Source organism: Eretmochelys imbricata, chromosome 21 (assembly GCF_965152235.1).
Source record: "Eretmochelys imbricata isolate rEreImb1 chromosome 21, rEreImb1.hap1, whole genome shotgun sequence".
Taxonomy (NCBI): Eukaryota; Metazoa; Chordata; order Testudines; family Cheloniidae; genus Eretmochelys; species Eretmochelys imbricata.
Genome location: NC_135592.1, coordinates 14,831,701 through 14,856,033, shown reverse-complemented (window position 1 = coordinate 14,856,033; position 24,333 = coordinate 14,831,701). Strand labels below are relative to the sequence as shown.

Genomic DNA, 24,333 nt, shown 5'->3' with positions numbered 1-24,333 from the left:
GTTGGAGCTTCTGCCACCCCCACCCTGAGCCGGGGGGATTTGGAGCCAGCCTCTCCGTGCCTTGCCCCATGGGCGGCTGCCCTCCCCTGGGGGATCTGGGCTGCCCTCCCCTTGCCAGGGGCACTCCCAGGAGGCCCCTGGCTCCCGTGCTGAGGGGTCTGGAGCAATGAACAGTGAGGATGTAAATTACCCCCCTGCGAGGCTCTTGTGCACTGTATCCCAGCAGGGCCTTGAAGAGTCTGCTCTGGGCAGCTGAATGCAGCTACCCTGCGTGCAGCTCTGTGAGTGCACGGCCCCCCAGTGTTCTGCCCCTTCCCGCTCCATGCTGCTTCACCGCTCAGGCCCCCCGGCGCTGCCCATGCCTCTCACTCCTAACCTGCCATCCCTCCCCCTGTGATTCCAGCCCTGCCCCTTCTCCCTAGCCTTGGAAATGCCCCGTATTCCTGACCCAGAGCCCCCCTGCTATCCCAACCCTGATCTCTTGCCTCCTTCCCTCCCCCTACCCCGATCTGCCGCTGCCTGACCAGCTCCATCAGTTTTTGGTCTGTGCAGACCCTGAGCAGAGACAGTTGGTTCCAGGACAAGGACAAAGTCTCCTGGGATCTAGGTTGGGACCCCCAAACTCATGTCTCACCTGCAGCTGGGGACTTGCAATCCCCTAGTAGCTGGCTCTCGAAATAGCGGGAGGGTGAAGTGGGCTAGAGAAACCAGGCGAGACAATGAGAAGGCGAGGCCAGGTGCTGACGTGGAGGGGGACAGTCCGGAGCCCCACAGAGCAATCGTGCGGCTTTGCCCGAGCTAGCCGAGGTGCAGCCTGCGTTGCGGCGGGAATGACCGTTCCCTCCCGCTGGCCGAGGCTCTACCCCGCAGAGATGGGAGAAGGTGAGACCCAGGCCTGCGGGGGCAGTGCTTAAAGTGTGCAGGAGGAGGAGAGTCTCAAGGGGTCACAGACTCGGCCAAACTCCACCCCCCCAAATTAAAAATGGAGCCGGCTGGCTGAGGGGGCGCCCTTTAAGCACTCTATGTGGGGTGGGGAGCTCTAGTGATCCCACCCCCAAGGAGGAGGCAGCTGGAGCAGATGGGTAGAAAGTGGGTTTAACTCTAATGTAAAGCTTTGCACTCGGGGGCAAGGAATGGGGTCTGCTGCTGAGGTGCTCAGGGCAGTGGCTGGCAAGGCTGGAGTTTCCTGCGGGGCCCAGCACCCGCCATGGGGCCAGCGCTGCAGGAGAGCCCAGCATGCAGGGAAAGCCTGGCCCCATCCGTTTGGCAGCGAAGCCTGTCGGAGTCTCCCGCAAACCCACGGGCTGGGGCTGGGTGGGCCCATGGCTCCTCACTCAGCCGCGCCGGCGTTGATTCTGCAGGGAGCCTCCTGAACGTGAGCGTCAGCGACCAGGGCCATCCTGACTCCCTCTTCCTGTCATGGGACGAGCTGGCCGGGGGTGCCCTGGGCTACACCCTGGCAATCTACACGCTGGAGCCAGACGTGCTGCTGCAGAACGGATCGGCTGGACCCAACGCTACCAGCTTCCAGTTCCAGGGGCTTGTCCCCGGGGCAGGCTACAGCATTGAGGTCACGGCTGCTCTGGCCTGCGCGGAGACCGCAAGCCAGAGAGTCAGTGGCCAGACAAGTAAGGGCTCCCTACATTCCCCGCTGCTATCTCCCTCCCCTGCCCCAGGTTGGAGCGATGTGAGCCCCGAGGGAGGCACTGAGGGAGCAGGTCTCATGTTAACCCCAATCCAGGGGCTGTGGTTGCAACTGGCCCTTGTATGGGAGGAGCCCTTGTCCAGAGCTTGCAAAGGGGACAGGAGAAGCCCTGCATGTAAGAGGAGAAGGGGACGCAGAGCGAAGCACGGCCTGTCCCCCCATTAATCTCCCACCCGCTCCAGGGTTAGTCCCTTTTCCTGCCCCCTTAGCACATAACCAGCACCAGCTCACACTCACCCCAGGGCTCCAGAGACCAGCCGATGGCACCCCTTGCTGGCTTCTTTCCAAATCAGCCTGGCGTTCCACCTTGCAGAGGAAGGCGATCCAGACCTAGGGCAGGGTACCTGGATCTCCCCCCCGCCCCCCCCCCAGCTCCCTCAGTGTTTGGGAGACCCAGGGGCGTGGCATGGACTGCTCTGTGCTGCAGACCCCCCCCACACTCTTCCAGCCTGGTGGTGGGGGAGGGAAACATGGAGATTCGGGGCAGGGGGGATTGGTGGGGAACGGTGCTGAGGAAGGGAGAGCAAAGTGATGAGGGGTGAAAGGAAAGTGACCGAAGGATGAAGATGGGGAGACGGGGAAGACACTGGGCTCCCAGGGGCATGGATTGGCAGGAGGGGAGCTGGGGGCTATTTATGGTCACACTTAACAGGATGTCCTTCTTGGGAAGGTCACTCTGCAGAAATGGCACCAGGCGGACTCAGAGGGAGATGCTCCAAGCCCCGGCTTTCCCAGTGAATTCCCAGAGCCCGACTCTAGGGCAGACCCCATTAGATCCCGTTGGGCCCCTGGTACGGGCACACAGAAATCCCTGCCAAACCGTTCCTCAGGGACAGAGCGGTGGCGGAGCTGGGCTGACGAAGGGGCTCGGGGGTGGCTCTGGCATGGAGTCCAGCTAGATGGATCCAGCATGTCGGGGGATCTGACAAGGACGCTCTCCAGGCTCTGTGGGCGCCCGGTCAGTCTCACGCCATGGCCGGGCGGCAGGCACACTGTGGCTGCCAGGACATGCTGTCTGTTGTGCTTGGCACAGGCCCTGCTCCCGTGCACAACGTGAGTCTGAGCAGCAGCGGGAGCCCCTCGGCCCTGCGAGCCTCCTGGACGGACGCCCCCGGCCAGAAGGACGGCTACCGGCTCGTTCTCTACCACCTCGACTCCCAGGGGGCCGTGAGGAACGAGTCTGTCCCCGGAGCCATCTCCACCTTCCTGTTCAACGGGCTGCTGCCTGGCAGCGAGTACGCCCTGAGGATCAGCACGCTGGCTGGAGCGAGGCAGGCCAGCACCAGCGCCCATCAGTGGACAGGTGAGCAGAGCGGGTGGGCTGCAGCCGTGAGCCCGGGCGGGGCCATGTGCCAGAGATGGCGGCATGGCTGTGCCCTGGTGGGGACGGGCTCTCCTGAGTATGTGAGAGCTGGGCCAGCAGCCTGTTATCTGTGTGAGCTGGGGCTGTGGGGCGTGAGACTGGCCCGAGTGTGAGCTGAGCATGGGGTGGGGAGGTTTGGTCCACCCCCTTTGTATGTATGTGAATGGGAGGGGGGCGCCCCTGACTGGTGGTTGAGACCTAGAGAGCGGATTCGCCTGCTCGCCTCTGTTCCCATCCCGGCACTGGGTGGGTTTGTTTCTATTTACCGTGAGGTGCTCATCCCCGTGGCGGGAAGAGCTAGTGACACCTGCATCTCACCTGCCCCGCCCAGCCCCAAGGCCATTCACATCTGCCCCCTTGCCCGGCCCAGACTGGCTGCTCTGCCCTCCTCCCTCCCTCCAGCAGCCTTGGCCCTGGGGGTGATGGCAGAAGGGCCCCAGCTAGTCTGAGCCATGGAGCTGGTTCAGCGTCCAGGCCTGTCCCTTCCCACTGATCCCAGCGCCCCAAGAAGGCCCTTTCCTATGGAGCAAGAAAATCTGACTTGGACTGTGCCCGGCTACCCCTGCTTAACCCTCCCCTCGCCTGGGGCAGCCCAGCCCCGGGCTGGCACGTGCCCGAACACCAGGGCTGCACAGAGGACACAGGCTGCCCTGGTTCAGCGAGGGGCTGCTCTTGGCTGGGAAGGAAACAGGAGGCAATCAGCATCGGCAGCGCCCTGCACAGCGGAGGGGCCGGTGGGTCAGGATGCTGTCTGCATGGCTGTCTCTAGCATGGACGCAGCGAGTCCCACCGCAGTGAGGCTGTCCGCAGCGCTGGGTACTGGAGCCCCCAGGCATTCAGCACGGGGCTCAGGTGTGAGATCTGCTTGGGGCAGCCTGTAATGGCTCCTGCCAGCTCTGCCAGGTTACCTCTTGGCCCCCAGCATCCCGCTCTGGCCTCTGGGCGCATCTCAGCGGGAGGAGCCCAGTCACTCTCATAAGGACATTCAGGAGTCTCCCATCAGGGAGCCATGGCCAGGCCATCCCCATCCTCTGCCTTGCGTGCTGGGGGTTGCCTAGCTGGGAGCCACTCAGCCCCCTTGGGCTTCTCTGGTTCCTGCCCGCCTGCCCCGCCAGTGCTGGAACCTGGTGCTGTGCAAGCCCCCCAACTCCACCGGGTAAAATGATCTACCTCCCCACCCACACACCCCAGACCCCTGGCAGGCTGGGCACTGCCAGCCACAAATCTCCCCAGCTCCCATCTGTGTCCTCAGCACCCACCGCCCCGGCAGCTCTGACACTCCAGAGCCTGGGCTCCAGCACCAGCCTCTTTGCCTCCTGGAGCGGTGCCGAAGGAGCTGCCTGGCTGCACTTAACCCTCCACAACCTGCTCTCCCACACGGTGACCAGGACAGTATCAGCCAAGAGGGGTCTCTCCAACTATACCTTCCAGCACCTCCGCCCCGGCACCCCGTACCACCTGGGGGTGAGCGCCGCCGCTGGGCCGTACTGGGCAGCGGGGCCCAATGCCACCGCCTGGACATGTGAGTACAGCTCTCCAGGGACAGGGGAGGGGGCATAAGAACATAAGAGTAGCCAGAGTGGGTCGGACCAAATCTTCATCTAGCCCAGTATCCTGTCTACTGACAGTGGCCAGTGCCAGGTGCCCCAGAGGGAATGTACAGAACAGGGAATCATCAAGTGATCCATCCCCTGTCTCCCATTCCCAGCTTCTGGCAAACAGAGGCTAGGGACACCATCCCTGTCCATCCTGGCTAATAGCCATTGATCGTCCTGTCCTCCATGAACTTATCTAGTTCTTTTTTGAATCCTGTTATAGTCTTGGCCGTCACAACATCCTCTGGCAAGGAGTTCCACGGACTGACTGTGTGTTGTGTGAAAAAATACTTACTTTTGTTTGTTTTAAACCTGCTGCCTGTGAATTTCATTTGGGGACCCCCAGTTCATGTGTTATGAGAAGGAGTAAATAACACTTTCTGATTTACTTTCTCCACACCAGTCGTGATTTTGTAGACCTCAATCATAACCCCTCGTAGTCATCTCTTTTCCAAGCTGAAAAGTCCCACTCTTATTAATCTCTCCTCATACGGAAGCCGTTCCAGACCCCTAATCATTTTTGTTGCCCTTTTCTGAACCTTTTCCAATTCCAATATATCTTTTTTGAGATGGGGCGACCACATCTCCACGCAGTATTCAAGATGGATTTATATAGAGGCAATATGATATTTTCTGTTTCATTATCTATCCCTTTCTTAATGAGGCCCAATATTCTGTTCGCTTTTTTGACTGCTGCTGCACATTGAGTGGATGTTTTCAGAGAACTCTCCACAATGACTCCAAGATCTCTTTCTTGAGTGGTGACAGCTAATTTAGACCCCTGGTGATGCAGCATCTGCCTTATGCCATGGCCCGTCATTGTGGAGCAGGGACAGCTCAGGAGCCAGACTGCAGCATGGCCAGCTCCTGCGATGGTGCTTTTCTGAAAGCCCTGGCTCCTGGAGTCAGGTGATGACGTTAGACTATCGGCTTCTGTTTTTAAAAAGAGTCCGTTTCCAGCCCTCGTGATTGGGGAGCAGAGCCTGAGACTATGAACCCTTGATGCTCAGGTCAGACAGTGGAGAGAGGAAGAGGGAGAATGAATCGTTTGAAAACATCCCATGGCTTGTTTTTAAGGCAACCCTATGATTTTTGGTGCCCCACTGCTGATTTGTGAGATTACAGATATTCCTGCACCCTCTTTTCAACTAACTATCCAGGTAGCTACATCTCGGAAAAATGCTTCTTGTTAATTGTGGTGCAGTTACTTTTGGGAGCTGTGCATCTCATCAGCTGCCTGCTTACTGCCATAGAGCGTCTCTGACTAGACTCATTCTCTGATGCAGCTGCTGCCTAGAGATTAACGAAATGTTACATGGTGCCAAAACATTCAAGGTCTGTTCCGAATTGGGAGTTAGTTTCAAGGACAGGCCCCGAATCAAAGAATGAAACAGTAGCAGGAACAGGATAAGATGAAGCTGGGGAGAATTTAGGCTGACAATCCAGATTGGTGAACTCACAATGAGCTCTATGAGGCTGTGGGCTTGTCTCCCAGGGGAGCGGGGTGCGGGTGCCATTACTTGGGACAGTTAAACTGAGTCTGGTATAACATGGTGTAAGGAACAGCTCTGCTCTGGCCTGTGTGAGAGGGAAGGATTAGCTGATCTCAGTCTTCTCTGTCTCCTACATCTCTAATTCATGCTTCTGTCTCTTCTGGGGGAACTCTCTTTGGGGCAGAGGCTGGGGAGTTCAGGACAGAGATGTGGGGCAAGGGTGGCACTGCCTGCTCTAGCCAGTGCAGTCACTGACTTCTCCCTGAAAAGGAGACGGCTTCTGCCCTGGGTGAGTGGATGAGGCTGTCTGGGGGCAGCGTGTGCCTGGGGGTTCTTTTTAGGAGATATTTGAGCTGCTGGGCACTGACCCTCCACCCTGTGTTCTCCTCCCTCCCAGACCCCCTGAGCCCAGCCAACCTGACCCTGAGCATCACTGGGGAGGCTGGCTCATTGCAGGCTCGCTGGATCCCACCCGCTGGAGAGAGGGACCATTATCTGGTGACCTTGCTTCAGGGAGCGAGCAGAGCCCTGGCCAGGAACGTGTCTGTGGGAGGAGACAGCGCTCACGTCAGCTTCCACGGGCTGAGTCCTGGGAACCAGTACTCGGTGCGAGTGACAGCCGTGGCTGGGCCTCACAGGGCACCTTCTCCCAGTGCCGCCGCCTGGACACGTAAGCAGCGATCCCGTGCTCGCGACCCGAAGTTACTGGCGGGTCAGGGAGGCCAGGACAATGGCCTGCGCCTTGACCCCTCGCTGCTGATGGGCTGGGGTGTTAGAGGTCCCAGTGGGTAAGCCTGGCCCATGCGTGGCTCTGGGGTGGGCAATGTCACTGGAAGGTCCTCGAGGAGGGAGGGCCGGGCTGCCTAGCTGCCTGGCTGGGCATGCTGTTGGCACTGGGGTCACTCTTGGGTGACTGTGATGAATAAGGATCTGAGAGAGGAGTTCTGATATATCAGCTGACCTGACACAAGGTCACCTGGCCATTGATGAAGTGGTTGGTGTTCAGGATTGGCAAGCTTTGTGAGCCTGCTTCTTGCTGTCACCAGAAACCAGAGCCTGGGGCCTGGCCTGGAGAGCAGTGCCAAAGGGCGACGCAGGGCCAGGCTTTGCACAGCACAGCCCTCACCCTGAATCGGCCGCGAAGACAGAGCTTCCCCGTTGGGGTCACCCTGGCTATGTGGCTAACAAAAGGTCCTCTATCTCCAGGGCCATCAGTCCTGCCTCTCTCCACAGTGCTGAAGTGCCTTTAAATGAGTGACAGGGCATCAGAGTGATGCCCCCAGCTGCCCCCAGAGTGCCATACGGCTGTGCCCGCGATCCCACGCGTGGAGCAGCCCCTGGGTGCTGCACGGGGAGGGGCCCCTGGCTGCCCCCGTGCAGCGTGGTTCTGAGTGTACTGACAACACGGGGCTCTTTCGGCCTTTCAGAGCCATTAGCACCGCCTGGCGTGAGCCTCTCCAGCCAGGGGAGCACCTCCACCCTGCATGCCCGTTGGACGGAGGTGGCCGGAGCTGGGTACGTGGTGGCGTTGTACTCACTGGAGCCCCCTGCGCTGGTGAAGAATAGCTCTGAAGTGGGAGGTGTCACCAACCTCACCTACGAGGGGCTGAGCCCGGGGACCCGCTACGCCTTTGTGGTCAGCGCGGTGGCTGGGCCTTACATCTCCCCACCCCTGCGTGTCACCAACTGGACATGTGAGTGCCACCGGTGCCCGCCACGGGGGCTGACAGGGATGGAGATGGAGCCAGGGGCACACGCGAGTTCCCAGTGGGCTTCTCAGCCGCTCGTCCTGGTGATGTCACAGATCAGTGCTTGTGACATCCCTGGTGCATCTTTTGTGGCCTGACTGACTAGAGCAGCAGAAGGATCAGAAGGACCCTGGGGTTTAGTGACACCTGGAACCCATGGGTCAGCCCAATCCAGCGTCTGGACTAGCCCACAGGATCAGAGCATAGGTCTGTCTAGCCCAGGCCCCTGCCATGCTGCATCAAGCCATAGGCCCATTTACTAAGCTATCTCCCCTCTGCTGCACCTGATTGGGCCATGTGTCCACCTGGTCCATTATCCACCTACCTCCTGCCTTAGATTGGACCACAGGTCTCGACTGAGTCCAGTGTCCACCCCCCACCACACCAGTTCAGGCTGTCAGCCCAGCCAGCTGGCCTCTCCTTCTTACCGCGCTAGATCAGACTGTCAGTCCTTTATCCCACCTCCTGCGGGGACCCGCACTTGGCACTTCATTGGGAAGCGAAACTCCCCAAAATGCACGTAAATCACGGTGCCCTGCTGGCGCTGAGCGGAGGGTCGGCAGGTGACCCGCTAGGCCCTCAGCAGGGGGCCTGACGGCTGAGGTTTGTTTGCCCTGAGAATATGGGGCAGGATTCTCCCCCGGTCCCCTGTGGCTGTGGACCCTGCTGTGGCAGTAACGGGCACAGGGGAGGGTGTTCCAGGCCAGGCAAGTCTGGGACCATGGCAGAGCCCATGGGAGGCTCTAGCAGTCTGCTCCCGATCCATTGCCCGGCTTTGACTCCAGTCCCTTTTCTCCCCTAGATCCTTCGCCTGTGGAAGAGCTGAGCCTCAGCAACCAGGGACAAAGCACCTCCTTGCACGCCTCTTGGAAAGGAGCTGCTGCCGGCAGCGTAACTTACAGCGGTGTCCTCCTCGAAGCCAAGTCGCAGGCGTGGCTCAGGAATGTGACCCTGGGGGAGAGTTGCACTAACGTCACCTTCCAGGGGCTGAGCCCCGGGCATCAGTACACCCTGGAGATGGCTGCCGTGGCTGGAGCTTACAGGTCGCCTGTGCGGACGGCCACGGACTGGACATGTGAGTGGGGACCGCTCTCCCAGACCTGCCTGTCTCCTGAGCTGGCTGTAGCGTGGGCAGTTTAGGCTCCAGAGGAATGGAGAAGAGTGACAGCCGGGGGTCTAGAGACGACAGTGTAGCGATGGGCGCTTTGGGAATGCTGGAGCTGAGAAGGTGGCCGGTTGGCTGGCTGGTCAGAGACATGTGAATGAAGGTGGCTAGCCAGGAGGAATCTGAGGGCCCAGTCCAGCCTTGGTGTAAGCAGAGGAGACTCCAGTGCAATTGGCGGAGTTAAACCAAGACGAAAGGTAGCCCCAAATGGGCCTGATTCTCCCCTCCCTTTCCCTTGTGTGTCCTGCCCACTTGTGCAAAATGAGTGCCAACCCCTTGGGATGCCCAGTGTTTGACACTCCCTTTGCACAGGTGTAAATGGCACCCAGGGTGCCAGGCAGAATCCAATGGGGCCTGGAGTCTGGTTCTGGTTTAGATCCACCCCTATTCCCAGGCCAAGTTTCCGTAGGTCCCATGGTACTTTGTGTTGACACATGTGCAGCATTCCTCTGCACACGAGCTTGATGCCCCTGAAATCCCTCCCATCACATGTGTGTGTTTCACCCGAGCGGTGAGATCCGGTAGTTTTGCCCTGTCTCCATGCACGTGGAGGTGTTTCTGGCTTCCCACATGTAGGCCGCGCGCTCAGTGGAAGGCATTCCGTTTGGGGTTACAGGAACTCCCAACTCTCGCTGGCAAACATTTTAAAAGCGGTGAGGCGGGTGCCAGCTTCAGGCGTGAGGACGCCGCTCCGTGCAGTGATGTTGCTCATATGTGGCGCAAGATTGCTCGATCCCGCCGGCATATCATTGGTGCTTAGCAGAAGGCTGGCTATTTGTGGGGCCTGGCTGGGCAGATTATCTGAGACAAATGCAGCTGGAATCCCAGTCCCCTACTTGCACTGTGACCTTTTAGGACTGTGGTTCATACAAACTTATTTTATTAGTGGGGCTTTTCTATGGTGCCCATCACCAGAATAATTGGTACTTCCCTACCATCAGGTTCAGCCTCCCAGCACCCCCGTGAGCAAGGGAGGCGTTATACCCATTTTACGGATGGAGGCGCGCCAAGGCTGGCTGACAGGTTCGCACCATGGCAGAGATGGGAATAGAACCCACATCTCCTGCCCCCCGACCCCATGTCTAAACCCCCAGCCCAGCCTTTCTCCCTCAAGAGCCACAGCTCCAGCTCCAGGGCCCCCATCCCACTCTCTGCATCTCATTCCCCCACATCCATGGTACGGTAGCTATTATCCTCTTACCCATCTCTTTCTTTCAGACCCTTTGGCCCCATCTGATGTGACCCTGACCAGTAAAAGGCATGCCCTGGGTCTCTCTGCCGCCTGGCACAGGGCTTCCGGGGACAGAGACCGGTTCCTCCTTCACCTCTACAGCAAGGAACTCTTGGTGCAACAGAATGTCTCAGTGGGGCCAGACACTCAGAACTTCACTTTCCTGGGGCTTCTCCCCGGGATCCAGTACTTCGTGGAGGTGACGGCCCTGGCGGGACCCTACAGAGCCTCGGCACCATCTGCCATGGCGTGGACGTGTGAGTAGGGGCTGCGGTCTCCTGCAGACTCTGGGTCTGTCCACAGTGCAATCAGAGGTGTGGCTGCAGCATGTGTAGACGTAGCTTTGATCTAGTTGGCACCAATAACAATAGCAGTGAAGCTGCGGCAGCATGGGCAGGTGTCATGTTCCTGGACCAGATGTGGACTGGCTACGAGCCTGCTTATAGACACCAGATGTGTTCAGCATAAGATCCTTTAATGCTCTGCCCGCTATGGCTGAGTTTAGCTTTAAATAAGATATTTTACACACAGTATAACGGCATACACCGAACAATATAACACAGTTTAGCATTCCATTACATCTCCCCCTTTAAGTTCTGCATTCCTACCATTTACAGTATTCACAATGTCACAATTTGGGGAAGGCGGAAAATGCCTTTTTCCTTGTTTAGCTTCGGTCCAGACTGACTGATTAGGCTTAGGACTTTGTTGAGGGTTTTGTTGTTCTTCCATCGAAGATCCATATAATCAGAATATCATCCATGAAAATTACAACTCTATTTGTATTCGTTAACGGTTCTGCCATCTTTCTTTGGAAAATTTTATGGGGCACTGGCAATCCCAAAAGGTAACCTTTGAAAGCAAAACCATCCAAATGGTGTGATGAATGTAGTCATTTTAGCACTTTCTTTGGCTAAAGGAATTTGCCAGAATCTGCTTGAGGCATCCAGCTTGGAGAATACTGTTGCTCCTTTCACTTTGGGGAGGAAGTCATTCAGTGTTGGGCGGAAAGATTGTTTCTCTCACAACTGCTTCATTAAGTCTTTTAAGAACCACACAGATTAATATTTTTCCATTTTTCTTTATAACCGGTACCATTGAGGGATACTATGCTGCTGGCTCAGAGATTTTCTTAATTATGCCAATCCGCTCCATTCTCTTTAACTCAGTTTCCACTCTATAAAGTAGTGGGATAGGAATGCTGTGAGGTGTATGTACACTGTATGGGTCAGTATTGTCTTGTTAGGTTATTTGTTCTGGATTTCCTCTCAAAAGTCCAGTATCACCAAATATTCTATTGAGTTCTTCCACCTTTCTCATTAGGCCCATCGTGGTGCCATGCTGCAGCTGAGAAGGCTGTTGGTCTGTGGTCTTTTGGTCACATACAATCTGAATGCCCAGCTTTTGTCTTTGTAAGTTGTTTCTGTGGTGAACTAGCCCATGCAGTTCAAAGAATACATCCAGGGTTAGTAAGAGCTGTGTCAGGTGACTTTAGCTCTGGGAGGGGTTGAAGGTGGTTGTAAGTACCTTCTGAGATATGAGTATCACATCAGTAGCTGAGTCAGTTTTAAAGTCAAGAGTCTTGCCGAGAATATTCAGTTTCACTCTCCAGGCAGGTTCTATGTCATCACAAGTGATAGATTACAGAAACAATGGCTTTTGATTGTCTGCAATATGAGTCAACTCCCTGACTGCTTTGTTGCAGCAAACAGCTGCAAAATGTCCATATTTCATGCATTTATTACACCGCATGCCTCTGGCTGGACATACATCATCTCTTGGGATATGATTTTTTTCCCACACCTTGTGCATGTAGGCTGGAATTTGTCCTTCTTAGCCTGGAAGTTCTCTCTTCTTGCCTCAGGGATTTTATGATAATGACTTTTAACACCCAAGTGTCTGTTTACAGTTTCTAAGCTGGTTTCAGGACTTTCAAGTTGTCAGTTTCGCTATACAAAATATTTTCATGTTTTGCATTCCCCAAATCAGTTTTCAGTCAGTGTATGCAGAGCTCTTATAAAATAGTCAACATTTTCCCATTTCTTGAATTCTCTGGTGAAAACATGCTCTTCCATAAACCACATTTCTCTGAGGTATAAAGTATGCATCAAACATAGCCAGAACCTTTTCATAGTCATCTTTGTGACTGTCTTTAGTAAAGTCAAAGGATTTAAAGATATGCTCTACCTGCTTCCCCGTGAAGAAATTAAAGCAGATACCTGTATATCTTCAGTTCCTTTGTGCAGCTTGTTTACAATTTGAAATCTTGCAAAATACTGCTTCCAGACTGTCCATTGGGAAGGTTTGTGAAAGCTGCAGTTCTCTGGAGCATTGAAGAGTGGCATGCTGATAATATCCTGCAACCTTTGTTGCTGTTTTCCTTCTTTTTTTTGCTCTTAGTTTACTTTTGACACCATGTCATGCTTCTGTACCAGATATGGACTGGCTAGGGAGTTTGCTTCTATACCAGATAGGTTCATCATAAGATGTTTTAATGCTCTGTCTGCTGAGGTAAGCTTTAAATAAGGTGTTTTACACTACATTTTACATGTAGTGGCTGAGCAGTGCAATATGCTTTAGCATTCTATTGCACTGGGTATGTACTGGGGCAGGTAGCCTGCACTGCCATGGCCGCACTGCTATCAGTATCCGAGCTAGCTGGGTACGTCTGCCCATGCTGTGGTTTTTCCTCCTGACTGTGGTGCAGGTATCCCCTTTGTCTCTGCTTCCAGCATTTGCAATGATACGACCGCTAGCAGCAGATATCTCTAATGGCTGGTGATGGGGCACTAGATGGGGAGGGCTCTGAGTTACTAAAGAGGATTCTTTCCCAGGTGTCTGGCTTCTGGGTCTTGCCCACATGCTCAGGGTCTAACTGATCACCATATTTGGGGTCGGGAAGGAATTTTCCCCCCAGCTCAGATTGGCAGAGACCCTGGGTGTTTTTCAACTTCCTCTGCAGCATGGGGCATGAGTCACTTGCAGGTTTAAGCTAGCGTCAGTGGTGGATTGTCTGTAACTTAAAGTCTTTAAACCATGATTTGAGGATGTCAGTAACTCAGCCAGAGGCTAGGGGTCCATAGCAGGAGCGGGTGGGGGAGGTTCTGTGGCCTGAAACATGCAGGAGGTGAGACTAGATGATCATGATGGCCCCTTCTGGCTTTAAAGTCTGTGAGTCTGTGTTGCAGAGGCTGCTAGGCGAAAGCGGACAGCTGAAGAGGAGTTCAGCAGGAGCCATGAATGCTCAGTGCTGCTGGAAATCGTTGGGTGCCTAATATGGGTTTAGGGGCCTGGCATTAGCCTCAGTGCCTGGGATGGCTTTGAGGGCGCTGCCTGCCAGTTCCAGCATCCACAGGTGGAACTGGGGTCCTAGCTTGGACATGGGAGCTCACGCTGTAACAGGCGTGAAGGGAGCGGAGAAACTGTAAGAGGAGGGGAGGCAGCTTCCGGGGCCAGCTGTGTCTGCCCGTCGCTCTCATTGCGGGGGTGCTGGGCTGAGAGTTGTCTGCCCTCAGTGGCAATGCCAGCCCCATGTGTAGCCCTGGAAGCACACAAGGCACCTCAGAGCACATGTGTCACTGTGTAGCTGTGCCCCAAACAGTTTGGGTAACGCACTGGCAAAGTGTATTCTGTGTCCCCCGCTGCAGGCTGGCCTGCTAGATAAAAGCCTGCTTTTGCTGCTGCCCATGCATGGAGCATCTCCTTTTACCCAGGTGGCTTGTGCTGCAGAGAGGAAGATCCTGGGTTCACAGTCTAGGACTCATCAAAAGGTTCTGTGGTGCCCATCACCACAGTATCTGGGCACCTGCCATACGGATGAATTCAGGCTCCCAGCACCCCCATGAGCTGTGGCTGTTTTTCTTCTCTTCCCCCATCTAACGCATCTTCCTGCCTTTGTTTCCCCTCCCCAGACCCTGTGTCGCTGGCCAACGTGAGTGTGACACGTGGGCTGAGCCCCTGGGAGCTGCACGTGGGCTGGATGGAGTCAGGCATGGAGGGAGATCACTGGGTGCAGCTCTACGCGGATGAGTCTCTGTCCATCATCAGGAACGTGTCCGTACAGCGTGGAGCTGCTCACGTCGACTTGGACGGCCTGGTGCCCGGGGCGCGGTACTGGGTGGAGATCGTCTCGCAGGCCGGACCCCACCGCACCTCCTCACAGACAGCTATTGGCTACACAGGTATAGCATGGGCCCGGCGGTATGGGTGTAGCAACTCCTGCTCTTAGCTCTGGAGGTCCCTGGTTCAGTCCCCTCTGTCAGCCCAGAGGGCGGCCGTCACACTGGGGCTTCCACGGGGCACTGCTTTGGGGTACACAGACTGACTGACTCAGGCTGCCCCCGCTCATCCATATCAACCCTGGGCAGAATCCCGGGGATCTCAGCCAGGCCTCTGATCCAAACTGAACCCCTGCTTGTGGGCTGGTTTGGGTCAAGGAAGTGCCCCCCCGAGGCCCCTTTACCCAGCCCCTGCTTGTGGGCTGGTTTGGGTCAAGGAAGTGCCCCCCCGAGGCCCCTTTACCTTTGAGGCTGGGCTCAGCAGACCCGACCCCTCCGATACTTAGCGCTCCCCTGGGGGCCCATAGTGCACCAGAACATGCCAGTCTCCGGGAGATGGTGCTAGCAGGTACCTGGCTGCAGGGGAACGGCACTTGGGTTATTGTCTGTCACAGATTTCTGTATCAGATCCACTCAGTTTCACAAGCAAATGGTTTTTGTTTTCTCCTAACAGCCAGCCCTGCCCACTCCGCCTGGGATCTCAGAGTCAAGCTGGGTTCTTTCCATCTCATGCCTCCCCCCCAGTAACCAGGAGCCAGTTGATGAGTGTACAGGATTATGTCTCTGTTGCAGGTTACACCTATAACTTCCTCACCTGGGTCCAAGTTCCTGAGCATGGAGGAAAGAGGCCGGCTTGACTCTCAGCTCCCAGGCTGAGTGTGACGGGCTGGCCGTTAGAGCACGGCACGGGGGGAAAGGGGGGTCTTGGCTGGGGGAGGAGTGCCATTCTGCCCTAACCCCAGGCCCTTGCAGCCCAGGAAGGTGTCAGAGAATGGGGTCCTTTGGCCCTTACCCCAGTCAGACACGTGCTATTACCCTGGGCCGTCACTGTCACCGCACAGCCACATGGAACGGGGTGAGGAGGCGAGATCTCGAGCATCCACCGTGCCTTAGTCTGGCTGTGAAGTGCCTGGGGCATTGGCTCTCCTACTCTTGCTCTAAGGACACAGGGCACGTGCCGTGTTTGTCCCTGTGGGCCCCCATGACGCTCTTTCTCCCTGCTAGCCCCTCTGACGCCGCTGTCCCTAGCCGTGACCAACGGGGGCAGCACCTCCGCTCTGGCGGTGCGCTGGGAGGCCCCCGCTGGACAGAGAGACGGCTACCTGGTCAGCGTGGATGAGGAGGGCTCCCTGGCAGCCAGGAGATGCCTGAATGTGGGGAAGGGCAACACCAGCGTCTCCCTGGCGGGGCTGGCCCCGGGATCTTGCTACCATGTTGGAATCTCCGCTCTCGCTGGACCCTACAGCTCCGACCCCCAGAATGTCACTGGCTGCACAGGTGAGAGCCCTGCCGGCTCTGCTGCTGGCCCGCCGGGCTGTGGGCTCCCAGGTCTCAGTCTGGCTCAGAGGGCAGAAGAGCCGGGAGCACTGGAGAGGTGATGGCATGAGAGAGGGGGGTGCCCCGGTGCAGGGCTGGAGGTGTTGTCCTGCCAGAGGTGCCATGCTTTGGCACCATGTATAAAAAGATGATTGCCGGTTCAGATTTCTGTAGGAACAATTGCTGTCTGCCTCCATCCCCCGCCCCTTCAACTGAACAGTGCCCTTCCTCACGTCCCGAGCTGTTGCTCTTGGCTGTTGCAGGGTGTCCTGGAGTCCCCGGGCGACGCTCTGGGTCTGCTCCCTATGTAGCCAAGCAGGACTCTGGGGGAGCCTCCTCTCTGTGAGCAGCCTGTCTGCAGGACACACAGCTCACACAGCTTCCACCTTCCTGGGGCTGACCTCGGAGCATTCAGCATCCTCTGGCCCTCCGTGCGCTTCCCACAGCGAGTCCGCCCAGGCGGGGTCCTGGGGAAGCCAGAGGGTCCTGCCCCCCAACTTCGCAGTCAGACGTGACTCTCAGCCAGCCAGTAAAACAGAGGTTTATTAGACGACAGGAACGTGGTCTAACACAGAGCTTGTAGGTGCAGAGAACAGGACCCCTCAGCCGGGTCCATTTTGGGGGGCAGTGAGCCAGACAACCACATCTGCCCTTCACTCCATGTCACAGCCAGCCCCAAACTGAAACTCCCTCCAGACCCTCCTCCTCTGGGCTTTCCCCTTTCCCGGGCCAGGAGGCCACCTGATTCCTTTGTTCTCCAACCCTTTAGCTCTCACCTTGCGGGGTGGCGGGGGCGGGGGGAGGGGGAGAGGAGGGCCCAGGCCATCAGTTGCCAGGAAACAGGGTGTCGGCCATTCTCCGTGTCCAGACCCCTGCACACACCTGCCCTCTAGGGCTCTGCAAGGATCGTATCCCATCACCTAGATACTTAAGAACTGCCTAGGGGAAACTGAGGCACCCCCACAATGTTCAGAGGAAACATTAAGAACAGTCCTGTTCGTCACACAGGGGTGTCAGGCTCCTCCTCAGAGGTGGCTGCACGTCAGCGATGGGATTTTCCCTTCACTTGTGGCTCCCTCTTTCCCTGACTCCTGCCTCTCGGCCTTTTCCCTGCAGTTCCAGCTCCTCCTGCCAACGTGAGCCTCACCAACTCAGGCAGCTCCTCGGTGCTGCGCGCTGCCTGGGACGAGCCCGCTGGGGGCAGGGACCATTACCGGGTTATTCTGTACAGCCTGGTGCCCTGGGGCAGGGAGACAGCTCAGACCCTGGGACCCAACGCCCAGAACGTCACCTGGACTCGCTTGGCAGCGGGCCGCAGATTCGCTGCACAAGTCACTGCTGTGAAAGGTCCCTACGAATCCTCCTCTGTTAACGTCACCCAATGGACGTGTGAGTGTGACGGGCTCAGGATCAACCCCCCAGCTCTGACCCTACGCCCCCCTCTGCCCTACTCAGAGCCTGGCTCCGTCTCCCCAGTTCTGATCCTACACCTCTAGAGACCCCTCTGCCCCTGGGGAACAGCCCCCAGCTCACCCCCACGCTCCCCTCTGCCCAGCGCCACTGCAGCATCCCTGCCTTTGGCCCCTGGGTGCCAGGCCCCACTCTGACCCTGCTATCCCTGGGAGCCAGTCCCTCCCTCCAGTCCCTGACCCCCGCACCTCCTCCCTTACCCGGCTGCAGGTCCCAGGTGTGCTGCCCTCTGTGCTGCACGGGCAGGCAGCCCCCTTGGAGCTGCCGTGGGACCAGCTTGGTCCCTGGTGTCTGTGTTGCATGCTGCTCTCGGGGTCTGCAAGCTGGAGACCAGTGCTTGGTAGCGCTCCCATCTGCTGGATGAGAGGAGGCTGCCTGCTGGGGTGGGCTGTGCCCCTGGCAAGGGGGGGTGGGGCAGAAGCTGTGGTTGCTTCTGCCAGCGGAGGCTGACTGTGTCTCCCCTTCTTTTCCAGACCCCCTGGCTCCTGCCAACCTCACCCTGGCCAGCCCCTCTGCCTCCGCCCTTCAGGTCTCCTGGACAGGGGCGGAGGGGGGAGGAGAGGGCTACACCGTGGATCTATACGATGCCTCCTCCGGCAGGCACGTCGACCACGTCTTGCTCCCCTGGGGCGCTAGGAACCACACCTTCCAGAGCCTGACCCCGGGCACCCGCTACAGCGTGGGAGTGAGCACCACGGCAGGGCCTTACCACTCCAGCACCCGCAACCTCACCCACTGGACACGTGAGTGCCCCACCCTGCAACCAGGGACCCCTTGGCTCTCCTGGCACAGGCTTGGCTTGGGGAGACCCATCTCCGCCCGGAGTCGTGTCCCGAATGGTGTCTAGGGCCTGTCCTGGGTGCCACTTCCACTCCATCTGCCCGTGTGCAGTTGGGACCTGGGGGATGCCACCCAATCCTGCCTGGTACTGGGAGGGCACCTCCACGAGGAGGTCAGCCATTGGGAGCAGTACGTATATTGCCAGTGTTTTCCTAAGGCCTTCCCCCTGGATCCTGGCAGGGCAGGGCAGGGCACGGGGACTGCTTTACCAGCCCTACAGCTCTGTCCCTGCTCCCTTCCTGCACTGTGCCTGGACACCGGGATCGTGCCCAACATGCCAGAGGGGTGTCGGGGGCAGCCTGCCTTCCCTGCCTGCACCCCATGCTCTGGGCGGTGAGTTCCCGATACCTTGGATCGGGACTGGAGTTGTGTGGGGGATGGGCCAGCCCTTTAGGGCCTTGCAGATCATCCCACCCCAAAGCAGGGACTGTTCTGAGATCAGCCCGCTGGATTCCCCCCCCCCCCCCCCCCGCAACACCCTTCACTCACATCCCACTATATCCAGCTCGAGCAGTCTCTGCTGGGAACGTGGCCGGATCTCATGGGCCCGAGGCATCCAAGAGGAAGGCTGGGGCAGGGCAGGGGGAGGTGGGGGAGTCCCAGCCGAGGCTGGCTCAGAAGCCCCAATGGTGGCGAGGCGGTTCTGTGACAGAGCCGTGGCCATCGGCATCTTCCCGCCAGCCCCAACAGAGCCTGGTGGGACAGATCAGGGGCCCCAGCCTAGCTCGGACGTGCCCGGCTCTGGCAGGCCGAGTTATGAGATTGGGCCGGGTGGCCCAGAGCTGCAGGCTCTGTACCCTGAAGTGTTTGGTTTCACCCCCAGGCCCTCTGGCCCCTCTGGCTGTTCGTGTGGCAAACCAGGGGCACCCCGACAGGCTGAGCGCGTCCTGGGGAGCAGCCGCCGGGGGCCGCGAGGGCTACGTGCTGACCCTGTACCACGCGGGATCAGGCGTGGTGGCAGCCAGGGCCGTCGCTGGGGAGAATGCCCACAAATTCACCTTCGCAGAGCTGGCCCCAGGTTACAGGCACTTGCTGGAGGTGGTCTCCATCGCCGGGCCCTACAGGGTGGCCGCAGCCAACGTCAGCGACTGGACCTGTGAGTGCTGGGGTTGTAAAGGGGGGGACGCATAAAGGGGGCGCTGCTCGCGAATGGAGCAGGAGGCCCTTGCAAGCGTAGAGCAGCATTTGGGAAGCTGCCTAGTGCTGGCAGGTACTCAGATGCCAGGCGGTGACATCAGTGGCTAAGGCAGGGGTGGGCAAACTATGGCCCATGGGCCACATCCGACCTGTGAGCTGATTTAATCCGGCCCTTGAGCTCCTGCTGCATATCCCCACTCTGGCTCCTATGTTTAGGGGCAGCCAGGGGACTCCGCATGCTGCCCCCACCCCAAGCGCCACCCCCACAACTCCCATTGGCCGGGAACTGCGGCCAAGGGAAGCTACAAAGGTGGTGCCTGTGGACAGAGGAGCATGCAGCAGAGCCACCTGGCCGCGCCTCCACATAGGAGCCTGAGTGGGGACATGCCCGTGCTTCTGGGAGCTGCTTGAGGTAAGTGCCGCCCAAAGCCTGCACCCCTGAACCTCTCCCTAACTGCAACCCCCTGCCCCAGCCCTGATCCCCCTCCTGCCCTCCAATCCCGTTGATCTGAGCCTGGAGCACCCTCCTGCACCCCAAACCCCTCATTCTCAGCCCCAACCCAGAGCCTGCACCTCCAGCCAGGGCCCTCACCCCCCTCCCTGCGCTCCAAGCCCCTGCCCCAGCCTGGAGCCCCCTTCTGCACCCTGAACTCCTCATTTCATGGCCTGCCATACAATTTCCATACCCAGATGTGGCCCTCGGGCCAAAAAGTTGGCCCACCCCTGGGCTAAGGGGAGGTGGGCTACCCTTCCCTGCACACGTCTCCATTCCCATGGGGAGAAGTGTGTGCACACCCATACACACTCACACAGACACGCACCCTGTATACACACCCACGTGCCCAAGGACACAGAAAGATGCCAGGCATCTCAGGACAGAACGTGCCCACGCTGACGTGCCGATCACACACGCCCACTTACACAGACGCGCACCCATGGACACCTGCCTGCTCACACACATGCTAAGCTGTAGTGTGTACATAGCCTAAGCGGATGATCAGGGACTCAAGGTTCAAGGGCTAGTGAGTGAGGATATGGGAAATGAGTGGTTACGTAGCAAACAAAATCGGAACACGCTTTCTTGAGACTAAACTTAACTACCAAGGTAACCTCCACTCTAACGACATTTTATCTCACCCAAAGCTCTCTCCTGCCTTTCCAGCCAGGACCGCCTGAGACCTGCCTTCGGGGAGTGAAAAGCAGTGTCCTTTCTGTTCTTCAGTGAAGGTTCCCCGGGTGTTATCTTTGCCCCCGCCCCGCCCCGTTCATTGTCTTTGCTCCCAGACAGGAGAACTCCCCCGTGGCTTGTTTTCCCCTGAACTCCTTTCCTGGTGATTTCACAGCTCTTTGTTTAACATTTGACTTTGTATGTAAATGGGCGTCGGCTGTGTTAGCTTAGGGGGCTTGATTCACATTGCAACAGAGAGAGAGAAACACTTCTCAGCCGGGTTTCCTTCTTTGCTGGTGACTAATCCCTTGATCCAGCCTTTCAGAGCAGATTTCCAGTGTATACATAACTCCTCAAGTAGCATCTGTGCTGACCTTTCACAGCGATGTTGGTGAGCAGAGTGACACCGGCTTTCATTTCAAACTTCACCTGACAGTCTTTGGGGAACCAGAAATACAGACCAGAATCAGGAGATTCCTGTAACCCTCTTGCCAGCTGGCGTTCAGAAGTTTGTGGGTCACAGGCTGTCACAACAGGGGCAGATGGCAAAGTCGCAGCAGTGCATGGGGCCCAGATAGGGGAGTGGGGGTAGAGGTGTGTGGCAGCAAGGCCCCCCCTTAACCTCAGGACGCACATACCCCTCAGTGCAATGCCTGTCATGCTGAGGATCCCATCCGCTCTGCCCCGTTTGTGATATAAGATCTGGTGTTTCCCCAGATCCTCTGGTACCCCCTAATATCTCCCTGGTGAATCAGGGGCACCCCGACAGGCTGAGTGCGTCCTGGGGAGCTGCGGCAGGGGGCCGGGATGGCTACACGCTGACCCTGTACCACGTGGAATCGGGCGCCGTGACAGTGAGGGCCTCCGTTGGGAAAGACACCCATAATTTCACCTTCGTGAACCTGGCCCCAGGAAGCCAGTACGTGCTGGAGCTGGCTTCAACAGCTGGGCCCTACAGGATGTCTGCAGGGAACATCAGCGACTGGACATGTGAGTAGCAGGATTTTCATAATGAGCGAATCGGAGCCTTATATGGGTTCCCCAGCAGCTGTGTCTCTGAGTTCACAGCCCTGGGAGCCGAGCAGAACTGGTCCGCCCTTCCCAGCTGTGAATCCCAGAGATGGTCTCTGGCATTGATCAGTGAGTTCCCAGTTCCCTCTGGATCCTGTGACCTGTCACCACAACCATATGCGTTTTGGCTCCGTGGCTATGTGGGATCCAGAGGTGAACCTAGAACCAGGGAGCATCTGCTCCGCGAATTCAGGCCGAGGAAGCTGAGACCTGCCCCGTGGGAGGATTGGGGTATGACTTCATACTCAGTGGTCATGATGGGTTGAACCTGTGTCTACTCTGGAAATCAGTTCTGTAAGATGAGCCCTGGAGTTATTGTCTGTCACTGATTTCTGTATCAGATCCACTCAGTTTCACAAGCAAATGTTTTTTGTTTTCTCCTAACAGCCAGCCCTGCCCACTCCACCTGGGATCTCAGAGTCAAGCTGGGTTCTTTCCATCTCATGCCTCCTCCCCAGTAACTAGGAGCCAGTTGATGAGTGTACAGGATTTTGTCTCCGTTGCAGGTTACACCTATAACTTCCTCACCTGGGTCCGAGTTCCTGAGGATGATGTGCATGGAGGAAAGAGGCCGGCTTGACTCTCAGCTCCCAGGCTGAGTGTGATGGGCCGGCCGTTAGAGAAAAGCATCTTTATATGTATAAACTGAGCTAATCTAACTGGGATTCCTTGAGACACAATGGACGTGAGACCCCCCCCCCGATTCCCTTTTGGCCCATCTTTGAGTTGACCCGCATTGGGAAGGATCTGGCCCTTGCTAATAGAACTGTGGCCATTTCCAAATGTGCTGAGAGGGGAGCGGGAGAGATTTAGGATCAAATGTGCCTGAGGGGCCCAAGACTCAGGAAGAGTCACTGGGTCTTAGGCTCCTAAGTCCCCTGGGTGTTTATGAACATTTTACCCATAATCCTCTAAAAAGTAGCTTGAGACCCCAAACCATTAACAGAACTATACCTGGCGACAGACACACACAGTCAGCTCCCCTCATCCCTGTCAGCCTGCTGCGTCCTGTGTCCCCTCTGCCAGGAGGCGCCATCTCGGGCACCCAGAGCGCACCCAGGTGTGCCCTCCCCCGGCCTGTTTCCGCTCCCCGCTCTGCTTTAGGGACTGCGCTGTTGCCTGCCATGACAGAGCCCTGGTGATGCTGAGGTGTGATTTGAAGGCTAAGTCACAGTAGCAGGCCCCTGGATCCGGTGCGTGCGGCTCTTTGGGCTGGTGCGAGGTGGCACTGGCTGATTTCTTGGTGCAGGAGGCTCCCCGGGGATTTCTTGGTGCGTGTAGCTGATTTCTTGGTGCAGGAGGCTCCCCGGGGATTTTGCTGCCAGTTTGGCCTCAGTTTGACACAGAAGCTCAGATGCCCTGGGCTACACCTGGCCAGATCTAACAGCACAGAGTGGTAAGGGGGAGTGAACCCCACGGCACGCTCCCCAGTACAGCTGTGTTAAACCCTCTTGGGCTGAGCTCCAGGGTTGTGGGCACCCATTACCGCTATCTGGGAGCGCGTGGGCAGGGATGGACTGGGGCTGCCTCCCCAGCAGTGGGGGGGAGCATGTTGCATCCTGAGAAGGGCTGCAGCAGAGTACTCTCTGCTGCAAAAGGGGTGGGGGGGTTGCCAGTGGGGCACAATCTTTTCCTGGGGATCTTGGCGCAGCATCCCCTGTCCCCGACACAGGCTGGTGCTGAAGGGCACAATCTATCGCTGTACTGAGACAGCTGTGAGCAGCTGTAAACTCTTCCCCGTTGGTACGAACACATCTGGGAAGGGTCAGGGCTGCCTGTGCATGTCCCCCGTGGGACGTGGCCGCATCATGTCTCTGCAGGGATCACTGCATGGACCTGATCTCAGAATCAATTGCACTTGGGCTGGTCGGGGAAAGGAAATGGGAATCCTCTGCCCTATGCCTGAGCTGGGAACATGTCACCTCCACCCATGAGTGAAGAAGGCAGTTAAAGCCATGTGCAGTTAGCGAATGATGACAGAGCCAGGCATGGGTGGCTGACGAACCCCTGCTCGTGCTTGTGGCTTTCATTGTCTCTCCTGGTGTTTCCCCAGGCCCTTTGGCACCCTCTAATGTGTACCTGACAAACCAGGGGCGCCCTGACAGGCTGAGCGCATCCTGGGGAGCAGCCGCCGGGGAGCGAGACGGCTATACGCTGACCCTGTACCACGCGCGAGCGGGCACGGTGGCAGCAAATGCCTCTCTTGGGAAGGGCGCCCACAAGTTCACCTTCTCAGGCCTGGCTCCGGGACACAAGTATTTGCTGGAGGTGGCCTCCGCGGCTGGGCCCTACCGGACGTCCGCCGGGAACATCAGCGACTGGACGAGTGAGTGGTGGGAGCCCCAGCGCCTTTGCCCGGCGCGTGAGATAGAACCCTGCCGAGCTGGGGGGGGCTGTACACGCTTGGCGCTCGCAGTGCGGGCACTGGGGTGGCCTGGGATACTGCCGGACAGCGGCCAGAGCAGTGGGCTGGAAGGAAAGTAGCTAGTGCTGCTGGGTGACAGCTTGTGGGCTGCAGGCTCCCTGGAGGTGGTGGGTTTGGGCTCTGATTTAGGAAGCTGAGGGGGAGCCGGTGGCTCCTGAGGACCCCAAAGTCCTGGCTAGGGAGCAGCCAGAGGGGAGCCTGCAGTCTGGGATTGCTCTCTTTGGCCAGGCATTCTGGGTTCCCGGCGTCCTTTGCTCTCAGGGCCTTGCACCATCTGCAGCGAGTGCTTTTAATCATAACAGCGCCGCCCCAAAGCCATTGCTCCTCC

At 57.7% G+C, this 24,333-nt stretch overlaps 1 protein-coding gene across 1 annotated transcript in view; it reads left to right on the top strand.

Moving 5' to 3' along the window:
* LOC144278174 (receptor-type tyrosine-protein phosphatase V-like) overlaps window positions 1–24,333 on the top strand; it is a 52,123-nt gene that overhangs the window by 4,334 nt on the left and 23,456 nt on the right. The window contains exons 3-16 of the mRNA XM_077839379.1: window positions 1,362–1,628; window positions 2,739–3,008; window positions 4,321–4,590; window positions 6,554–6,826; window positions 7,584–7,850; window positions 8,707–8,979; window positions 10,288–10,557; window positions 14,212–14,481; window positions 15,583–15,855; window positions 17,011–17,283; window positions 17,838–18,107; window positions 19,028–19,300; window positions 21,227–21,499; window positions 23,634–23,906. Coding sequence (XP_077695505.1) covers window positions 1,362–1,628; window positions 2,739–3,008; window positions 4,321–4,590; window positions 6,554–6,826; window positions 7,584–7,850; window positions 8,707–8,979; window positions 10,288–10,557; window positions 14,212–14,481; window positions 15,583–15,855; window positions 17,011–17,283; window positions 17,838–18,107; window positions 19,028–19,300; window positions 21,227–21,499; window positions 23,634–23,906 — 3,795 coding nt within the window. The remainder of the gene's footprint in view (window positions 1–1,361; window positions 1,629–2,738; window positions 3,009–4,320; window positions 4,591–6,553; window positions 6,827–7,583; window positions 7,851–8,706; window positions 8,980–10,287; window positions 10,558–14,211; window positions 14,482–15,582; window positions 15,856–17,010; window positions 17,284–17,837; window positions 18,108–19,027; window positions 19,301–21,226; window positions 21,500–23,633; window positions 23,907–24,333) is intronic.